The sequence below is a fragment of the Ursus maritimus genome, unplaced genomic scaffold, assembly GCF_017311325.1.
Source record: "Ursus maritimus isolate PB19 unplaced genomic scaffold, ASM1731132v1 scaffold_6, whole genome shotgun sequence".
Taxonomy (NCBI): Eukaryota; Metazoa; Chordata; class Mammalia; order Carnivora; family Ursidae; genus Ursus; species Ursus maritimus.
In genome coordinates, this window is record NW_024426774.1 from 18,472,876 (window position 1) to 18,493,453 (window position 20,578).

General features: G+C 44.7%; 2 protein-coding genes across 2 annotated transcripts in view; one reads left to right on the plus strand and one right to left on the minus strand.

Moving 5' to 3' along the window:
- FAM228B (family with sequence similarity 228 member B) overlaps positions 1-18,127 on the plus strand; it is a 65,021-nt gene extending 46,894 nt beyond the window's left edge. The window contains 8 exon segments of the mRNA XM_040622952.1: positions 1,069-1,137; positions 2,544-2,735; positions 4,930-5,010; positions 6,329-6,416; positions 6,544-6,700; positions 13,816-13,960; positions 16,029-16,171; positions 17,470-18,127. Coding sequence (XP_040478886.1) covers positions 1,069-1,137; positions 2,544-2,735; positions 4,930-5,010; positions 6,329-6,416; positions 6,544-6,700; positions 13,816-13,960; positions 16,029-16,171; positions 17,470-17,494 — 900 coding nt within the window. The 3' untranslated portion in view covers positions 17,495-18,127.
- A 147-nt stretch (positions 18,128-18,274) lies between these two features.
- Positions 18,275-20,578, minus strand: part of ITSN2 (intersectin 2) — a 139,274-nt gene continuing 136,970 nt past the window's right edge. The window contains 3 exon segments of the mRNA XM_040622951.1: positions 18,275-19,159; positions 19,652-19,825; positions 20,255-20,338. Of these exon segments, the coding sequence (XP_040478885.1) occupies positions 19,002-19,159; positions 19,652-19,825; positions 20,255-20,338 (416 nt within the window). The 3' untranslated portion in view covers positions 18,275-19,001.

The window sequence follows — 20,578 nt, forward strand, 5'->3', positions numbered from 1 at the left end:
TTCCAAGATGTTTGTCAAAGTAGATGTTTCTTCTCCAAATAGATTGATCTAAGTTTATAGCATCAGGGGAAAACATTTAATTATTTTACATGATTTTTCAATTGCTGTCTTAAAATAAGTCTAAGGAGGCTTTCAAGCAAGAGTCTGCTTATATTATCAAGAGCGTTTTATTTTGAAGACCCGAATAGCTATTTGAATATTATTTTAGATTTCATTTGAAGCTGTTAAATGTATGGATAAAACTACAACTCTCCTTTTCAAGATCTCTCTTATTCACAGATTTGTTATTTGAGTTTGGGGTTTAGTTTGTTTTGATGCATTCACTGTGACAGAACCAGAGATTGAATAATATAGTTTTAAGAACCTGGATCTTTTTACACTAGTTCTTTTAGGTAATAGTATTTCTCTTCTGGATACTGGATTTTTATTGCCTTTCCATTTGTTCCTACGTAGTCCTATAAGCATAAAAACTGGTAGTGATCCAAATGAAAAGCCCTAAGGTGAGGTCTTAAGTGCATCAGCTTTACCCAAACTCATAATGGAAACAGTAAGTCTCTAGATGTAAGAGAGTCTTGGTTCTGGGCCAGGAGCTGCCACTAACTGTCTCTTTTTTACTTAAAAAGAGGTTTTTTGACTTATAAAGAGACCTAGCAGAAGTCAGGAACTTCAAGGGCCCTTTAAAACATACCTAGTGAATGCCTGAAAAGAGGATTCATTGTATAGAGGATCCCTTTAATTAGTAAGCTTTCTTAGTACTTCAAAAATATGATTTAATGGTATGATGTGTAGGGGATTTGTTTCAGAATAATCTGGGTAGGGGGGCCGGGGCGAGTGAGCAGGGATTTTGATGAACTAAGACTAACTCTCTGAGTTGGTAATTATTGAATCTGGGTGATGGGCTCACAGAGAATCATGTTTGAAATTTTCCTTAATAAAAAGTTACAAAATATTCTTTGAGGTAACAGGCAGTAGATATAAAGTAAAACTATTGGTAAAATACAATGAGTTTTGTCATTCTGGTTTGTTTCTTCAGTATTTACATCCTAATATTCAATTCTTCAATTTTAGGCACTAGCTAGAGAAGACATTGATGAAGCTGTACGTGCAATATTATTTAGAGAAAATTACGTTGCGAAGGTAAGCGTTGGCTACAGACTGTGGATTCTAAGTGTGTTCCAGGTAAGCAAGAGTGGTGCATGGCCAAGAGGATATTACTGTGTCACAGAGATTCATTTTGCTGGGAGAAGGAGCCTCCTCTGATTCATTTATTTATACAACATAGATCTGAGATCGCACCACCTCCTTGTAGGATCACCAAAAGGTCAGGATTCCTAGATCTGCCTGTAAGGGGTCTGACAGATTGTCCTACTTCCCCTCTTTGTTCTGGTACTGAATAGAAATTCTTTCTGACTCACACTTACCTCTTTCTCATATGTTCCCACATCACAACGGGGCTATGTAAAAGCACCAGAAATAGTATTTAAGGGTAATGACCTCTTAGTACTGAGAGTTACAATGAAATAAAGGTGTTTTTTACTTTCTTTTTTTTTTTTTTTTGAGAGTGTGCAGCAGGGGGGAGCAAAGGGAAAGAGAGAGAATTTTTTTTTAAGATTTATTTTTGAGAGAGAAAAAGTGTGAGTTGTGGGGGAAGGGCAGAGGGAGAGAATCTCAAGCAGACTCCCTACTGAGTGTGGAGCCTGATGCGGACCTGGATCTCAGGACCCTGAGATCGTGACCTGAGCTGAAATCAAGAGTTGAACACTTAACCGGCTAAGCTGCCCAGGCACCCCAATAAACTTAAAGGAGTTTAATTTTAAAGATTAATTTGTTTATTTTAGAGAGAGAGTGAGTGGGGGGAAGGGGCAGTGGGAGAGAATCTTCAAGCAGGCTCCCCATAGAGCCCTACAAGGGGCTTGATCTCATGACTCATGAGATCATGATCTGAGCCGAAACCAAGAGTCGGATGCTTAACCCGCTAAGTCACCCAGGTACCCCAAAGGAGTTCTAATTTTAATGAGAGAGATTGAAATTTGGTGTTAAAATGGTACTTTAATGTTTGTATTGTAATTTATAATTTATAAAGGAAGTTCACATATATTCTCATTTGAGCATCAGGAGAGGTAGGTGGGATTGGCCTCTTTCTATAGATTCAGAGAGAGGTGCTGGAGCAAGTCGAGTACCCTTTCTACTCTGCCAGTTTGGTCACAGACTTTGATGATGAAGCCTGGGGACATGCCATGGGTGACAGGGACGCTTTGAAATCCTTACAAAGAAGCAGGAGTTTCATGAGTTAGGAATGGCTTGGCTGTGGTTTAAGCTGAAGGCACACTCTGGTTTAGAGCTTTTCCTGGCTTCCTCCTGCTCTGTGCTCCCGGGTTCTCTTCCTGAGCTTCATTATGCTCCTCAGTTATCTCATGCTAGGACCTCGCAACCCAAATATGTTGAGAGCTTGGGAGTGGGAGCAAGTGTTTCCCCCTATTCAAATGATGATAAGTGGAAAACTTCTTAATAATTTGCTTTCCTTGTTTGTATCATTTCATTAGAGATTGGATACATATTTTCAGCATGTGGATATTTTTAAGGAACGAAGAAAAGAGATGTTACATAAAAAATGGATTGAAAATGTTGCAGAGCCTCTTCAGCAGAGAATTACAGAGAAAGTAATTTCATATGGAGGGTCGGAAAGAAAGAAACAAGAGAATTTTGAATATTTTTTACAGCACAACAATAAAAGGGTACTGTGAGGGTTTTTTTTTTTTAATAAGTATAATTTATAGAGTCAAGCCAACGTTTTCACTGCACTGGTTATGCAAACAGTCCTAATATTATTTTTGTATTTATGATGAATTCATGGAATTATAGTACAGCCTACTACATTTTTAAACTTGGGGTTTCAGAAGGAGGGACTAGAAGTATTGATTTGGAACTAGATTTATCAGGAATGCTTTTAGGTAAATGTAAAGAGAATAGCGGTAGGTTAAGCCATAAGAACATGTATTATTTACTAAGAAATTGAGGGTTAGGTGGTCTTATGATGGGTTCTGTCAGCAGAACAATGTTGTTAATCACCCAGGTTTTTTTCCTCTAGTTCTTTTCTGCTATCCTAAATATTTTTAGTTTTTCCCCATCACTCTTACATTTGTAAGCACATTTGGTTACTTACAGCTTCAGGTGTTAGATCTATGCTCAAGGCAGGAAGGGGTAAGGAATGGTGCGAGGCTACCCTTTTCTTATACCTGATCCTTTGATCTGGAAGCACAAGGAGTCCCCAGAAGCTCCTAGCTGATTTCCCCTTAGGTCCCATTGTCCATAACTGGGTCACATCACAAGTGCTAGCTAGAAGCAGGGCCAGGAAAGAGAGTGTGTGGCTTTCCAGTCTCTTGAGTAGGAAAAGGGCAAGGGAGAAGAGGATTCCATGGCTATTGAGTTAGCCAACCACTAGGCATGGAGACCACTGGTTTCTACACACTGTTCTTCAGTTTGGCTTTACAAAACAATAAAGTTTTGACTGCTGCTTTTGAAGATTTTTTTCTGTTTTAACTTTGAGGTCAGGACCCTCTTTTGGAATTTAGGTCTGCCTAGGTTTCCAGGTATTTACTAGAGATCTAGAGTAGTTTGCCTGGAATGTCAGAGTATTTATTTGCTGAGCAAAATTTCTGTGTATGAACATTAAATACTTCTTAAGCACTCTAAGAGGCAGAGCTCAGTGTTGAAACCAAAGTGCACAGTCTTACAGTTGTTCCTGGAAATGTGATTGCACAAGTATAGGATGGGGATGCCATGAAGCGATGCGTTAGAAAAGGCATATGTTGGGGTACCTGAGTGGCTCAGTTGGTTAAGCGTCTGCCTTCTGCTCTGGTCATGATCTTAGGGTCCTGGGATCAGGCCCTGAGTCGGACTTCCTGCTCAGTGGGGAGTCTGCTTCTCCCTCTGTCTCTGCCTTCTCCCCCCACTCATGCTCTGTCTCTCTCAAATAAATAAATTAAATCTTAAAGGCATGTGTTGAAGTGTGAGTGTTTCTCTTTTCCTTCCTTCCTTCCTTTCTGTTTTTTTTTTTTTTTAAAGACTTTATTTCTTTGAGAGAGAGAGAGAGCACAAGAGAGCAGGAGAGAGAGCATGAATGGGAATTGGGAGGGGCAGAGGGAGTAGGAGAAGTAGGCTTGATCCCAGGATCATGACCTGAGCCAAAGGCAGACATTCAACCGACTGAGCCACCCAGGTGCCCATTAAGTGTGAGTGGTTTTAAGTGACAGTAAAATCGGTGTGAGTCGACTGTGGGAGCTGACTTCTAAGAAAACATCTGGGCTCTTAGGTTGTATGAAGGGAGGTGGTACTTGGAGTGGGAAGCATCAAAGTCCTATTGCTATCTTGTCACTCCCGATTCACACTGTAGAAGGGACCTTCACCAGTTGCAGAACCTTTAGAAAAAGGTAGAGGCTTGACGACACTTCACAGGAAGAAAAGTGGGAAGAAATGTGGGGTATTTAGCCTGAGGAAGAGAGGAAAAGAGAGGGAATGAAAACTTTAAATATTTAAAAGGCTGGTATCTGGGTGATGGGTAGATAAATTTCGTGTTGCTTCGGGGTAGAGAACTAGTATCTCCCCCGGGGCAGTGACAAGGTGGATTTCAACTCAGTCTAAGGACAAACTGGTGGTTAGAATGACCAAAGTACCTGCCTGGTGGAGCAGAAAGTTCTCAGACTTAGGCTAGTTGATGACTTCACTCTAAAGCTTGATCATTATTTCTCCCAGAAGGCGGTGGGCTCTCACTGCAGTCTAAATTACTTCTAAGTTTCCTTCTAGCCCTTTGAATCTGTGTGAATCTATGATTTTCCATAAAAGCAGAATAAAGCATTTGGCTTTTTTGAATCTCACGAAACACCTCTGTATGCAGTGATTTGCTCTTAGGTGTATTTTTTTTTTCTAAAGGAAATTGTATTTGGAGACCTTTATGATCCTGAAGTATGCAATTCTTTTTATATGACAAAAAAAGACCCAAATTACGGAAAGGTAAGTAAGATTCATTCATTCATTCATTCATTCATTCATTCATTCATTCTCGGAAGCTCTGAGGTTGGGGGAATACCTAGACATTTTAGAAGTCTCGTAATTACTCTGTATTCGTTCAGAAATCTACAGAAGCATTTCCTCTGAGTTTTAGAACAGGAACCTACAGCAATTTCACCTACTGGGGAATTTACATGTGTGTGTTCCTCCACTCCCATTCAGCAAACTGGAAGCCCAGGAGGGAGAGGAAGACATGGACAGCATGTGCAATGGGGTGTGACAGGTGTCACAGAATCAGTGTGGGCCCTGGCCCAAGAGGCAGAGCTCTTTTCTGTGGAAGGTGGAAGGAGGGATGCCAGAAGGGCTGCCCAGAGAACCGGTAATTTGGCTTGTCATGAGTCTTCATGTTTCAAGCTCAACGATATAGGAGTTAAAATTTTGAGGTGTAGGTTCCAGTTTTTTACTCCTGTGTAGCAAAAGTATCCACCTGGTATTAGAAGTCATTAAAAAATATGTGTGGTTTGTTTTGCTTCTCCCAGAAAGCAAAGGCAGATCATTGTTATGAAGATAAGAAGGTTCTTTTGGCTCTGGGAGACTTGCTAGTACGTTGGTCAGTTATTTTGCTGCCTCGCTTATTCAGTAACTGTTTACCTCATACGTGCTTTGGGGACCAGCATCATGCCAGGTGTATGGGGCAAAGTGAAGAAGGGGAAAATGGGCCCTAGTCTAAAGCCTATAATCGGGAATGGGGAGAAGAAAACCACCTTGCAGAGAAAGGTGCAACCTCTCTGCAACGTCGGTAGCCCAGCCTTTAGACGCGCACCGACACTGAGGTTCCCCTGCCCTTCTGTTCTCACAGACCCTTCAAGACTGGTTGCCAGGGCTTCCAGGAGCTCTGTGACTGCCAGGCCACCTGGGAGCGCTGCCTTGTGCTCCTGAACTGTCCTGAGCTGATACCTGTTATGACTAGATTGTCCCTGCACGTGACTTCCTATTCTAGACGGAGAGATCCTTGAGGACAGGGACTTGTTGCGATGTTGCACACGGTGCGCCAGCACATGTTTATTGGCTGACGCAGCAGAACTCTTGGCAGCGTGTTGCTTCTGTGTGGGTGGCCCTCCCTCCAGTCAGCCACTCACGGCTCAGGGAAATGGCCTCACCTGAGACAGATGACATTTACCCTTTCCCTGCTCTGTGGATTGACTTTATTCATGGGTCCTTACCCCTTGGTGGACAGTAAGGTCACACTTGAATGCTTCAGGCAGATTTAGAGAGCTTAATACAAACTGTACTAGGATCCTCAAAGTTATTTTTCTTGCAGGTTATGGTCCCCTCATTTTGTGATCCTCTGTTTAGAAGACAGCAAGAGCTGGATGAAGAGAAGAGAGCTGTTTTTCAATATAAGACAGGTACTTTGTGATCCCTGGGCTTTATTTTTAGAGACTTCTAATTGTCTAGTGATTTCCTACCCCAAGAGTGACTGGAGTTGACTTTAAGAGTGTCGATTTAGATTTTTTTTTTTTTATCTTCCTGTAGGAAAAGGATATACCTTAAAAGAATTTAAAGACCTAGAGAAGGCTGGGCTTTATGCCAAATTGCCCCAATTCACTTTGACTCTACATAGTGCTATTCCAAAAGAGCGGCACAAAGCCTCTGCCAGGTCTGTGATAAGCAGAGCTCATAGAAAATGCAGGTAAGGATGCGCTGACTAATGGATCTTTTTACTCTCTCTGTAGTTTTGCCTTTTACAGAATGTCATATGGTTAGAATCACACAGTATACATATAGCCTTTTCCAGATTTTACCTTCATCCTTAATGGATGTTTTCACAGGATTAAGAATATTAGGTTGACAATTATTTTCCTTTAGTACATATCCTGCTGTATTTTTTTTTTTTTTAATTTTACCCAGAAGATGGTTGTAATCAACATATAGGAGCTTGATAAGAAAATCCATTCACACCTGTAGGATAGCACCCCACTTTTTTAAAATTAATTTTTAAAAAAGATTTTATTTGAGAGAGAGAGAACGAGCGGGAGGTGTGCAGAGGGGGAGGGAGAAACAGACTCCCTGCTGAGCAGAGAGCCTGATGTGGAACTTGATCCCAGGACCCTGGGATTATGACCTGAGCTCAAGGCAGCTGCTTAACTGACTGAGCCACTGAGGCACACACACCCCATTTTTTAAAAGCTGGTCCCAGTGCACTAACCAAATTTTCCAGTGAGTGTTACTAATAGCAGATTGATTGATTGATTGATTGATTTAATCTTCTTCCTATGATAACCACTTCAAAAATTTTTTTCCCACAGAATTTAAATTTTTTAAATAAGTATTTTAATCACCCAGTGCTCATCATGACAACTGCACTTCTTAATCCCCATCATCGATTTAGCCCATCCTCTAACCACCTTCCCTCTGGTAACTCTCAGTTCCCTATAGTTAAGAGTCTGTTTCTTGGGTTGTCTCTCTTTTCCCCCTATTGCTCATTTGCTTCTTAAATTCCACATATAAGTGAAATCATATGGTATTTGTCCTTCTCTGACTTATTTCACTTAGCATTATACTCTCTTGCCCCATCCATGTTGTTGCAAATGGCAAGATTTCATTCTTTTTTTTTTTGGCTGAATAATAATTCCGTTACACACACACACGCACGCACGCACACACCCCATATCTTCTTTATCCGTTCATCTATCAGTGGACACTTGAGCTGCTTCCATATCTTGGTTGTTGTAATTAATGCTACTATAAATCTGTAAATATAGGGGTGCATGTATCCCTTTGAATTAGTGTTTTTCTATTCTTTAGGTAAATACCCAGTAGTGTGATTGCTGGATCATAGGGTAGTTCTATTTTTAACTTTTTGAGGAACCTCCATACTGTTTTCCAGAGTGGCTGCAACAGTTTGCATTCCCGCCAACAGTGTAAGAGGGTTTCCCTTTCTCCACATCCTCGCCAACATCTGTTGTTTCCTGTGTTGTTAAAATTTTAGCCATTCTGATAGTTGTGAGGTGATATCTCATTGTATCTTTGATTTGCATTTCCCTGATAAGTGAAGATAAACATCTTCCACATGTCTGTTAGTCATCTGTATGTCAGGAATAAATCCCACTTGATCGTGGTGAATAATTTTTTTAATGTATTGTTGGATTTGGTTTGCTGATATTTTTGCATCTATGTTCATCAGAGATATTGGCCTATAGTTCTTTTTTTGTGTGTGGGGTCTTTATCTGGTTTTGGTATCAGGGTAATGCTGGCCTCATAGAATGAATTTGTAAGTTTTTTTTCCTTATCTGTTTTTCGGAATAGTTTGTCTCCTCCCCATGTTTTAAGTATATGGTGTCATATTTTACAACCTTTCATTTTGTGAGTCCCTTGACTGTCTTTTTAACAGAAATACTCATTTTTACTGCTTTTGTGTTTCCTGCCTTCATACTGTCATTTTTGGTCTTTCCACTCAGAGTTCCCCTTAATATTTCTTGCTGGGTTGGTTTAGTGGCCATGAACTCCTTTGGTTTTTGTTTGTCTGGAAAACTTTTTTTTTTTTTTTTTTAATTTTAAGTAGGCTCCATGCCCAGCACAGAGCCCAATGTGGGGCTTGAACTCACGGCCCTGAGATCAAGACCTAAGTTAAGGGGGTGCCTGGGTGGCTCAGTCAGTTAAATGTCTGCCTTTGGCTCAGGTCATGATCCTGGAGTCCTGAGATTGAGCCCCACAGTGGGCTCCCTGGTCAGTGGAGAGTCTGATTCTCCCTCTGCCCCTCAACCCCCTCATGTTCTCTCTCTCTCTCTCTCTCTCTCAAATAAATAAAATCTTAAAAAAAAAAAAAAAAGACCTGAGCTGAGATCAAGAGTCGGACGCTGAACCAACTGAGCCATCGGGCACCCCTGTTTTGGGAAACTCTTTTTCTCTCCTCCTAGCCTTGCTGGATAGAGTATTCTTGGCTGCACGTTTTTCCCATTCAGCACCTTGAGTTTATCATGATACTCTTTCTGGTTTGGAAGGTTTCTGCTGAAAAATCCACTGATAGCCTTATAGGGTTTCCTTTGTATGTAACTGTTTCCTTTTGTATTTCTGCTTTTAATATTTTTTTCTTTATTACTATATTTTGCCATTTTAATTATGATATGTCTGGGGTGGATCTGCTTTTGTTGATTCTCTTGGGAGTTCTCTGTGCCTCCTGGCTCTGGATATCTACTTCCTTCCCTAGATTAGGGAAGTTTTCAGCTATTATTTCTTCAAATAAACTTTATGCCCCCTTTTCTCTTTTCCTCTTGTGGGACTCCTATAATACAAATGTTACTATGTTTGATGGAGTCACTGAGTTTTCTAAGTCTATTCTTGTTTTGCCTAATTCTTTTTTCTCTCTTTTGTTCAGCTTGCTTACTTTCCATTACTCTGTCTTCTAGGTCATTAATTCATTCCTCTGCTTTTCCAGCCTGCTAGTCATTCCATCAAGTGTGTGTTTCATTTTGTTTATTGAGAGCTTTATCTCTGCTATGTTATTCCTTATCTCTGTATTAATGGTCTCATGTATATCTCCATTGTTTTCTCAAGTCCAGAGTGTATCCTTATGATCATTGCTTTAAATTCTCCATCAGCCATGTTACTTATCTCTTTTGCTTAGATCTCTGGCTGTGGCCTTGTCCTGTTCTTTCATTTGGGACAAATTCCTCTGCCTTCTTATTTTGTCTAAGACTCTGCTTGTTTCTGTGTGCTAGGAAAGTCAGCTACGTCTCTTGTTCTTGAGGGTAATGGTCTTATGAAGAAGAGGTCTGTAGTGCCCTGATGTGTAGTGTTCTATTCCCCCAGAAGTGTCTCCAATGTGTGCTGTGTGTACTCTGCTCTTTTGTCCTGACGACTTTACCCTTCAGGCCGGTCATCTCCAGAGGTTCTCTTTGCCTGTTGTGGGCATATTTGGTCCCTGGCCTGAATGTGGTATGTTTTACCTAGGTGGGCTCTGGTCTGTTTGTCATATGAGACCTGTCACTACTGCCCCTGGAATTGAGGCCCTACAAAACTCCCGGGTCAGGAGCTGTGGTGTGGGTAGAAGTTTGTGCCCGTCTTGTGGGGGAGGGAGCCTGCTGCACTGGGACTAGGGGAAGCATGACTTTAGAAAGGGCAGTTCCACTGGAGCATGGGGTGGGGCAGGGGTTGGTGTAAGCAAGTTAGGTAGTGAGTGTCCCTGCTGCACTGGTTCCCACAGGGGGCGCTGTGCTTATGCTGAGGGGTAGAGGTGGAAATGTTGCCTGTCAGTTCTTTTGTTCCTGGAGGGGTCTCTCCGTGAGTGCTGCCCCTTTGGGACAGGCTCAGAGATGAGCAACTAATCTCCCCACTGTGTGCCCCCGCTGCTCTTCAGATCACTGTTTCCACGCTATATATCTGTGGGCTGTTTGCCCTGCCCTCTCTCCAAGAGCACCCCCAGTGTCTTCTCCCAGAGCGAAGTATGCTGACTTTTAGAACGCCAGGCTTTAAGTCCCACTGCTTGCAAGAACTTATGAAATTTGGCCCCTCTTGTTTTCCAAGCCAAATACTATGAGGATTCATTTCCCCCCTGTGAGCTCCTGTTAGTCTGGCTCTCATCCTTCACCACCACCACCACAGCTCCCTTCCCACTGGCCATGATCTGTTTCTTTCCCAGACTGCATCTCTGCACTTCCTGCCTTCTTTGATGTGGCCTCTTCTCCCCCTTTAGTTGTGGAGGTTGTTCTGCCAGGCTTCAGGTTAATTTCTGGGGTATTTAGGATGATTTGATAGTTACCTAGTTGTATTTGTGGGACAAGGTGAGCCTAGGGTCTTCCTCCACCACCACCTTCCCCTTCCTCCTATACCACTGTCTTTAGCTCTTGCAGTTGAGAACTCAGCTGCTGGTCTCACTGTTGATCCTTTGAAGAAAATTGTCTTTTTCTCTGGGTACTTTAAACATTTTCTTGTTGTCTCATTCATTCTGTAGTTTTATATGATGTTTCTAAATGTGAATTTCTTTTTATTTATTCTACTTGGAATTCATAGGTTTTATTGTACCTGTAAATAGATATCTTTAACCAGTTTTGGGTAGTTCTCATTTTCTCTTTGTTTATTACCTCTGCCGTATTCTCTCTCTCCTCTCTTTCTGGTACTCCAGTTAAACATATTTTAGATTTTCTCACTATGTCATTGTATCATCACTGTTTCTTGCCATTTTTTGTGTATTTTCCATCTTTTTTTTTGTTACTTTATACTTGATTCTAGGTATTTTACTAATTATCTCTTTGGTTGTGTCTAACTTCTTGTTAAATCCATCAGTGACTTATTTTTGGGTGTTTTATTTTTATAGTTCTAGCATTTTATTTGGTTCTTTTTCAGATAGATTTGGGGAAGGCTGTCTGGACTCAGGGCCTGGAGGGTCTCCACCCCCTACTGGGGACCCTATCTCAATGCACTGCTTGACTTGCCTACCACTGGGAGGAAGATGCTAAAAACAAGGTTAACTACCCGCCTGCCAAGATAGCAACCAGGCCTGGGAGAAAAAAATCCACGAAAGATATGCTGGGACCATGGAGGAATCAGTCCATACCCTGCTGCCTGAGGTTGACAAATTCTCTCAGCAGAGAAAATAGCCAGGGATGGCCAGCTCATTCTTTTTTTTTTTTTTTTAATATTTTATTTACTTATTTGACAGAGAGGGACAGTGAGAGAGGGAACATAAGCAAGGGGAGTGTGAGAGGGAGAAGTAGGCTTTCTGCCATACAGGGAACCCAATGTGGGGCTGAATCCCAGGACCCTGGGATCATGACCTGAACCGAAGGCAGACGCTTAACGGCTGAGCCACCCAGGCTCCCCGGGCCAGCTCATTCTGAAAGAGCTCTCTCCTCTCTGAAATTGTCCAATGACTTTAAAATTAGGAATTTTTTTTTCTGGGTGGTGGTGGTAAATATTCTGTTTTTCTAGTTGTTGCAGCAGGAGTGTTGGCCTGCGCAAACTTGTAAATTCTACACAAAGAATAGAAGTCCTGTCATGCTCTCTTGATATTTCCTTTTTGTCTCTCACCCTGAGTTTTGCTGGAATGAACAGTGCTACTTTCTGTTTCCCCTTCTGATTTGGAAATTTGATGTTTTATTTCTGCTTTCTTGGCTTCTTTATACATTTTAACAATTTTAGTTTAAACATCAATAATTATGTAACTCCCTATCCCCCAGCAAGACAAAGGCTTTGTTTTATTTCCTCATTTCTGCCCTTTAGTCTGGTGTCTTCTCCTGAATTCTCCACCTTGCAGCTGGAGGAATCTCCAAAGTGATCAACCCTCTCCAACTGAAGACCCTTTGGTAGCTTCCCATAACTCTTAACAATAAAGTCCAGACTCTTAGCACATTAGGTGCTATCTGGGCCGTGCCATCCTTTCTGTCTTCATCTAAAAAATCCCTTCCCCTTCAAGAAGACATATAAACTACAAAAATATCTGGGTCAAGTCAGCACAGTTATAACTGCCTGAACTGCTACATTGGTTCATGCCTTTGCCCCTTCTTTTCATTGCTGACCATCCCAATCCAGGAAAGAGAGGGAATTATCCCATGGGGATATACCACCCACACTCTCCATCTGCCTTTTCCTACTCCAGCAAGCCCCTTGTGGGCACGGACTGTGTCGTCTGTATCTTGGTGTTCCCAGCACTTAGCTGGAATGCAGTAGAGGATGAGTAAATGCTTGTTGAATGAATGAAAGAAGGAATGGAGGAGTGAATGGAGGAATGAAGGAGAAGGGTTATATGACTAGAGAGGCCTGGGCTCCCCAAGGCAGGAATGGGCAGCCCTGGGGAGATCCTCCGGAAGGACACACCCGGAGATGCCACAAGAAAAGGACTTAAAGACAAGGTGGCTATGTCAGTCAGAGATATTTCAATTACAAAAAGCAGAAGCCTTCTTAAGTTAAAATGGGGAGGGGGGAGTGAGAGGAGCCTGGGTAGGTTAGAGAGCACTGGTCGATTACAGAAGCCACAGTCAGTGTCTCAGCCCATTTGGCTGCTGTAACAGAATACCAGAGATTGGGGGCCTTAAAAACAACAAATTTATTTCTCACGGTTCTGAAGGCTGGGAAGTCCAAGGTCAAGGTGCTGGCAGATTCGTACCTGGTGCGGCCCACTTCCTGGTTCTTAGATGGCACCTTCTTGCTGTGTTCTCACATGGTAGGGGGCGAGGGAGCTTTCTAGGGCCTCTTTTGTAGGGGCACTCATTCATTAGGGCTCTGTCCTCATGACCTAATCACCTCCCAAAGGCCCCATGTCCTAATCCCATCACATTGGGGGTTAGGTTTCAACATATGAATTTTGGGGGGACAAAAACATTCAGACCATAGGAGTCAGGACAGCCAGGCTGCGTAAGGACTAAGAGCCGTGTCCTTTCCTCTTTGGGGCTTTTTGGCTTTCATCAGACCTTCTTTGTGAACCTGCTTCCCTTCTCTGCACACTGGCTTTCTCTGCTTTCTTGTGTGTGTGCTAGAAAATGGATGCCCCAGGCTTGCCTGGGTCTCTGGTTTGGGTTCTCCAGGACTGCCTAAAAGCCATCCTGTCCCTCTTACAACCATAGGGACTGAGGCCCTGGACCAGGTACCTCCGCCACAGGCAGAGAAGGGTCACATGGCTGTCTAGTGGTTGTGCCAGCAGGGGTGTGGGTGGGGTAGACTGACTGATGGACAACCACCAAGTGATGTCCACTCAGTCCTTCCTTTTCATGAAGTGAATACTGAGTTCGCAACATTAATTTTCAGACAATTATTGAACAGTACAATTCTGTTTGTATGGAGTTGAGATCTTTTTTCTGTTTTTCTTTGCAGTTCTGAAAATTTTACCTGTTCAGAAAAGAAATGTCTGCCCGATAAAGAGAACAAGACTGCTGACCTAAGTCAGACTGTCCTTGAAAGAAAGTTTCATTCCTCGAAGCTCAGCCAGGAGAATAAAAGGGACGAGAAGAATTGTGTGGTGAGCAGATGAGATCTGGGGGGAGCAGGGCGGGGAAGGCGTAAGTTTGCAGCATGCACAAGATAGCAGACATTGATTGTAAAATCTGAGCCATTGACAAATCCCTCCTTCTCATGTGGGTTCCCCAGGGCAGAGAAGGCAGGAGCCAAGGAAGGGAGTGAAAAAGAGGATGCAGAAGAGTCTTTATTTAATGCACAAGAAATGATGGGTTTGTGTCTGGGCTTGGTGCTGCTGGGTAGATGGGACAGCCTTTGGCAGGGAGCCTGGGGTCCAGAAACTTGGAAAAGGAACATATTGGGGAACCCTGGACCTCACTTTTGGGGGACAGAGTGTGCCCTTACAAGATGAGAGAAACCCTGGCCATGGAGTTCTGCCCTCTAAGATTTCCTCAGTTTTTTCCTGGAGTTTTTGCTCTTTTGCCATTTTTCTACCATTTACACATCCAACCCAGACCAAAAAAATTTGTTCTCCTTAGTCACAATAGGTGAGAATCTTCTGAAATGAAATTTATACTAAAAATTAGGCCAAATGATGGTTTAGATACATGAAAGTTATTTTATATGTAGGTATTTTCCATGCACAGGTTTCTTATTGAGAGCTCACAGTCTGATTGGCACATCTTCCCTTCTAGCCTCTCCTCTCCCACATCCTGTATCCTGATGCCTCGGGGTGAGGACACTTCCAGAGAAGCCTTCAGGTGCTTGGGGCTCATGACTTTCTGGAGTCATGGATCTTTGTGTTCACCAACTGCCCCACTCTCACCTCCAGCACACAGAGGACCAGGGACTTGTTCTCTCTAGCATGAAAATCTTGTTAGATATTGTGTGACCCAAGTCCTATTGTCCTAAAACAATCCCATTGTTTTCCCCAGTCTCTCAGAGAGAAATAGATTCTCCTTATATGGTCAAGTTTCCATACCACTTTCCTCAGCAACTTTTTTTAAAGTTTAATTTTTTTTTTTAAAGATTTTTAAAATTTATTCACTTGACACAGAGAGAGAGAGACAGCCAGCGAGAGAGGGAACACAAGCAGGGGGAGTGGGAGAGGAAGAAGCAGGCTCCCAGAGGAGGATCCCGATGTGGGGCTCGATCCCAGGACTCTGGGATCACGCCCTGAGCTGAAGGCAGACGCTTAACGACTGAGCCACCCAGGCGCCCCTAAAGTTTAACTTTTAAAAAAAGATTTTATTTGAGAGAGAGAGAAAGATTTCAAGCAGGGGGAGGGGGAGAGGGAGAGGGAGAAGCAGACTCCCCACTGAGCAGGGAGCTGGATGTGGGGCTCAATCCCAGGACCCTGGGATCATGGCCTGAGCCAAAGGCAGACGCTTAACCAACTGAGCCACTCAGGTGCCCCCTTCGGCAATTTCTTCTGTGAATAATTCTGAGAGCCAAGCCCCTTAGTTCTGAATGGGAGAGGAGTCAGCTCAGCCCTCTGTCAGGGTGGCCTAACTGCTGTTACCAAGAGAGCCAAGAAATGGAGTGTGGTTTACACACAACAGAAGTTTGTGTCTCACTCAGGTACTGGAACTGGGTAGGTTGGCAGGCTGTCCCTCTTTCCTGCAGTCTTTGGGGACTCTGGCTGATGGAACGTTTGTCATCTTCAGTGCCCAGATTCCAAGGTTGCCCTGGGGAACTCATTCCTGTCAACCTGAAAAGGGAATAGATCATGGAGGAGTTCTGCCCTGGGAGGGTAGGTGGGCCAGGTCTCACGTGTTCTAACCAGCGAGGACCAGTCACATGGTTGTCCCTAACCATAGGCGGGAGGATGCTGGAGAAAAGTAGCCCCTCGCTGCTCTGAGCACAATGGCAGAGGGAGCAAGTGTCTTGGATAGCTGGTCATCTCTGTCCCACCACAGAAAGGTTAGTACTTGTGGAGTCCAAACACATAGGCAGCCTGGGCTGAGACTGCAGAAGCCAGAGAGCAGGGGAGAGGTGAGGAGAGGGCTCCCTGGAAGGTCTCAGCTCAGGCAGGAGGATCGAGTGTTGGGTGGGATCCTCCGAGGCCTTCCTCCCTGCCCCTGCAAGCCCCTCTTCCCTACCCTACACTTAGCACTTCCCTCTGTTCATAGGTTGGAGGAACCAGACAGCACAGACCGCGATCCTGGGCGGCTGGGGAAGGCCAGCATAAGCGGGGGGCACAGCACATGGAAAGGAGAGTGATGACAGCAGAGGTCCTGGGGCGGCACCTGGCCTCCCTGCAGCTGGGGCTCAGGTGAGGCTGCCAGGAACTGTGTCATCTGCAGGGAGGCCACTGGCAATAAAGCTTTGCTGAGCTTTAGTTCGTAGTGTCTGTGCAACAGGTAAAATGCTGCCAATAGGTTTTCTCTCTCCAGACATGTAAGATATTGCAAGAAATAATCAAATAATAATAGTTACCATTTATTGAGCTCCTGTTGAACCAGGTGAGGTATTTTATATTCATGTGAAAGTTTTCACACCAAGATAGTATTATCTCCCGTCACATGAAGCTCAGAGGGGTTTAGTAACTGGTTCAAGGTCAGCCGCATCGTTGAAAGTGGCAGCATTCTCAATTCCAAGTCCAGGCCCCTGGTGCCAGAGCACTGGTCTGATCACCAGAGCACCCTCCCTCCTCATCCCTGCAATGTCAGACTGCTCAGGATTTGGGTCCCTTTCAGAGGGTGGTTATCGTGCTGGTGTGCCACAGTGTCCTGATCCTGAAGAGCACTGGGGTGCGGTGGGGGTTGCTGGGCATCCCTCGGGTCTGCTCAGTTCTTCTCCAGGGGATGCAAATAGTCTAAAGGCACACCCCCTTCCCTCACCCTTCAGAAAATCAAGTTCACGTTTCAGTCAGGAGAGAACTTGATTTCTAAAGGGGCAGAGCTGCATTCCCAGGTCAAATCAGGTGACTGGCGTTGCTGGGAGTACAGACATTAAATGTCCTCTGAAGTTTCTGAGACGTTGTCTGACTCATGTCCTCCAGGCTCCTCTGTCCTGAATCTGAAGAGAACCCTGACATATGTAGACATGGAGAAATGGCTGTAGCCACAGTTCACCCCAGTGAGAATTCAAGTCCTCACCGTCTTGGGAAAAGGATTATTCTGTAGCTCAGGTCACAAGTAACCCCAGAACTAGTTTTAAACCAGCCTGACCCATCAGTGATGGTCTTAGGCTTTGGAAGTCCTGTCAGAGGCAGACTTGGACATCGACCCATACCTGCCTCCAAAACCAACACAAAACTTGCTTCCCAAGACCTTTGGGAGACCCTCTAGGAGATCAGTGAGGCTGTGCCTGACCAGCTAAACTTTTCCTTAATTAATATATCCAGTTGTTTTGGTTTCAGATGTTGAGTGGTGTTGACACTCAACACCATATTTCTTTTACATCTAAGTTTTAAGTCAGTGCCTAGGATTGATACCTGGGATGATGATTTTTTTTTTTAACTTGAATATTCTGAATTATGTTTTCCAGCCTTTCTTTGCTCAGTGATTATGTTTAGACAGAAATGGGGGCTGGGGTGGAGGGACATTTGAATCTTTCCTGTTCTTCCAGCTCCCTGAGAAGATGTGTTTCCTGAGAAACAGGGCTCCTGCAGCCTGTGTGGTTCTTTCCACAAGACAGCTTTTTTTCCAGTTGCACCCAGGGATTTAGTGGGTAAGATCCTATTTTTTATCAGTGTTCAAAACAAATTTCCTACTTCAGACTCCAGAGGCCAAACAAGCAGCTCTGACGAGTGTGGATGTGGCTTTGACAGGACGGGGGACGGGGAGAGACGCTGCTGGAGCTGGAGGCTGAGGGCCTGCGGGGGGTGTTTAACGTCTGTGCATTTTCTTGAGTCCTAAGCCACCTCTGAGGTTCCTGCTCGCCTGGCAAGCAGAGGGACTCAGAAGGGTCTTGTTCCCACAGAGGTCAGCAGTCTAGCCATCAAAGATAACCAAGCCCCAGAAACAGGACGTAAATGCACCAGCGTCCTAGAGCAAGTGCGAGTCAAGACGAGGCTGCAGGGTCTCCTAGGCATTCCCCCTCCCCACGCCGCCCTTGGTTTCTGCTACTGTAGCAGAAAGCAAATTTGGTTTCATTACCAGCAACCCTTGAACCTACCTTTTATTTTTATTTTATTTTTAAAAAGATTTTATTTATTTGAGAGAGCAAGCAAGAGAGAGAGCACAAACGGGGAGCGGGAGAGGGAGGCACAGACTCCCCACTGAGCAGGGAGCTGAATGGGGGACTGGATCCCAGGACCCTCAGATCATGACTTGAGCCAAAGGCAGACACTTAACCACTGAGCCACCCAAGTGCCCTGAACTTACTTTTTAAGAGCCTTTTAGGTGGAATGTAAATCAAACTTTGAAAGAAGTTACATTCATAAACTTATATTTTTATTCTTTCTGTACATATTGGCAATGATAAAGCTTAAAGATGCATGTCCTATGAAATATGCAAAACAAGGAATTTACATAAATAATTTATACTTCAGAAAATTAAAGTTGAAAAATATTTCCATATCGTTAGAGTTCACAGTATTTAAAGTAAATCAAGCTTTCCCCTTTATATTTCAAACTCTATTGTCTCAGCAGAGATGATAAAACCTAATCGGGAATAAAATGATCGAGTCCGTGTTTTCGTTCAGTGCACACAGCAGACCGACTTCAGTACGAGGCTGTGCCCGCACCGAGGCTGCAGCATCTCTCGCCAGTCGTCCGCCTTCTGAGCGCCTGTGGCCTGGCACAGGTCCCCCGGCACGGGGTGAACCACCCACCCTGGGCACGTCCAGCCACACGGGCTAGCGTCTGGTGTTCTGATGCCTCATTTCCACTTAATACTTTTTATAGCCCTGAAAATGGAAACCCTGGCATCTAAACACGGCCAGAGATGTTAACACTAATACAAGGCACTGTGCTATGGGTTTGGTTTATTTATAGGAAAGATCATGTTTGCATAGATTGCTAGCAATTTAGTGTGCAATAAAATAGCCCCGGCGCGTGTGGCCTGTGATGGATGAAGCCAGCGGTGCTCCTTCGGCCCAGGTGCGGCACCGTCCGTCTGGCTCTCGCCCCAGCCTTTTGGGCAGATCCCTGAGGCCCCTACAGGAGAGTTTTTTGCTCAAAAAGCTGTAGGTCAAAGCGGACCCAGACCTCCCCCGTGGGCACCTCGTGAAGCAGGAGTCGGCGGGTTGTGGGGCCTTTGCTTTCCTGTTCTGTGCGAATTTTTGCCACTGGAACCTCAGTACGACCCAGGAAATCTGGTAAATAGACATGCGAAGAGTCAAAGTTTCTTCTTTATAAAAATTGTTAAAGAAAACTACCCCAGGAGGAGTGTCTGAAGACATTCTTAAAACTTTCATTCAGAACAATGAACTTCTTTTGCTTAGTGGCTGTTCCTGTGACTGGATGCGTGCAGAACGAGGGCTGTGTGGGAGGGAAACTGCCTCTCTGGGACCAAGTCCCTTCAGAGAATGTGTCGGCTGTTCAGTAGGTGTTGGGAGCAGTGCTGCTATTCTGTGTGTAGGGAGGGACTGGGGTCCGTCGCAGAAACACACTGGAGGCCACCCTTTACTCCTGAGAGGACCCCCCCCCCCAAGCCTTGCTTCCTACGGGAGCTGCGGGTACCCACAGGCCCCTGTCCTTTTCCTTAGGTGTCATGCGGTAAAAGTAAAGCCAAGTACCCTGGACCTAAACCCCAAATTCTAGAGTACTGGGGAAACTTTGGATTCCCTGGTCGAATTATACTTTACCATCTGGTGAAAACTGGTCTCTGTCAAACATGGTGAGACACAGCACATCTTGGTAGAGATCCTTAATAAAGAACTGGCAGTTAAAGTTCCACTTGGGATTGAGCGTGTCCGGGAGGGTCCTGGTGGTATAGCTCTGGGAGCCCATGCTGATTTCACAGTATGGATTGCTCTTTCCTGAACAAAAACAAACCAAAGACCCATGTGGCATGTGTAGGTACAATAAATGACAACAGGACCTTCCTTGAACAGAAGCAGGATCCAAACCACGAGAGCAGGAGCCACTGTCTGGGGGCCCAGATCTGCCTGGTGGTCTCCATGTCCCCAGTGCTCACAGCACTATAAGCTTGGGAGCAACCATGCGGGCTCGGGTGCCCCCGCTGTTTCCCATGAGCCTGGGCACGTGTCAGTGCAGCTTCGACTCAGATGTGCTGAGGAGGGAGGCGCTGGAACTTACTGGGAAAACACACTGGTGATAATATTGCTCCCACAACCATTTTAGTGGCACTGGAAGATTTTGTAAGTGTTCAAATATTCAACGTTCAGAAGAGTCATCAGCAAAGAACAGGGCAGTTACCATATGTGTTGAATGAAAGAAGCATTTACCATTCGGTTTACAGGCTTTTAACTCTGTAGCCTCGATGACCTGCACCATCAGACGCCCAATGCCTGAAGTCTTTTGAGAGCGAGCTACAAGAGAGGAAGACGAGCCCTGTTAGCTTCCTCTCCGAGCACGCAGGTGGCGCACTGAGGACACTGAGCGGTAGATACAGGCCCCAGCGTCCCCTGCCTCGGCCCCGGGCCTGGCCCACCAGCGGCGGGCGGCTCTGCTCCACTATCTCCTGCCCGCCCCGCCCCGGCTCTGCGCTCCTGCGCATTCACTGTCCCCGGCTCTGCGCTCCTGCGCATTCACTGTCCCCGGCTCTGCGC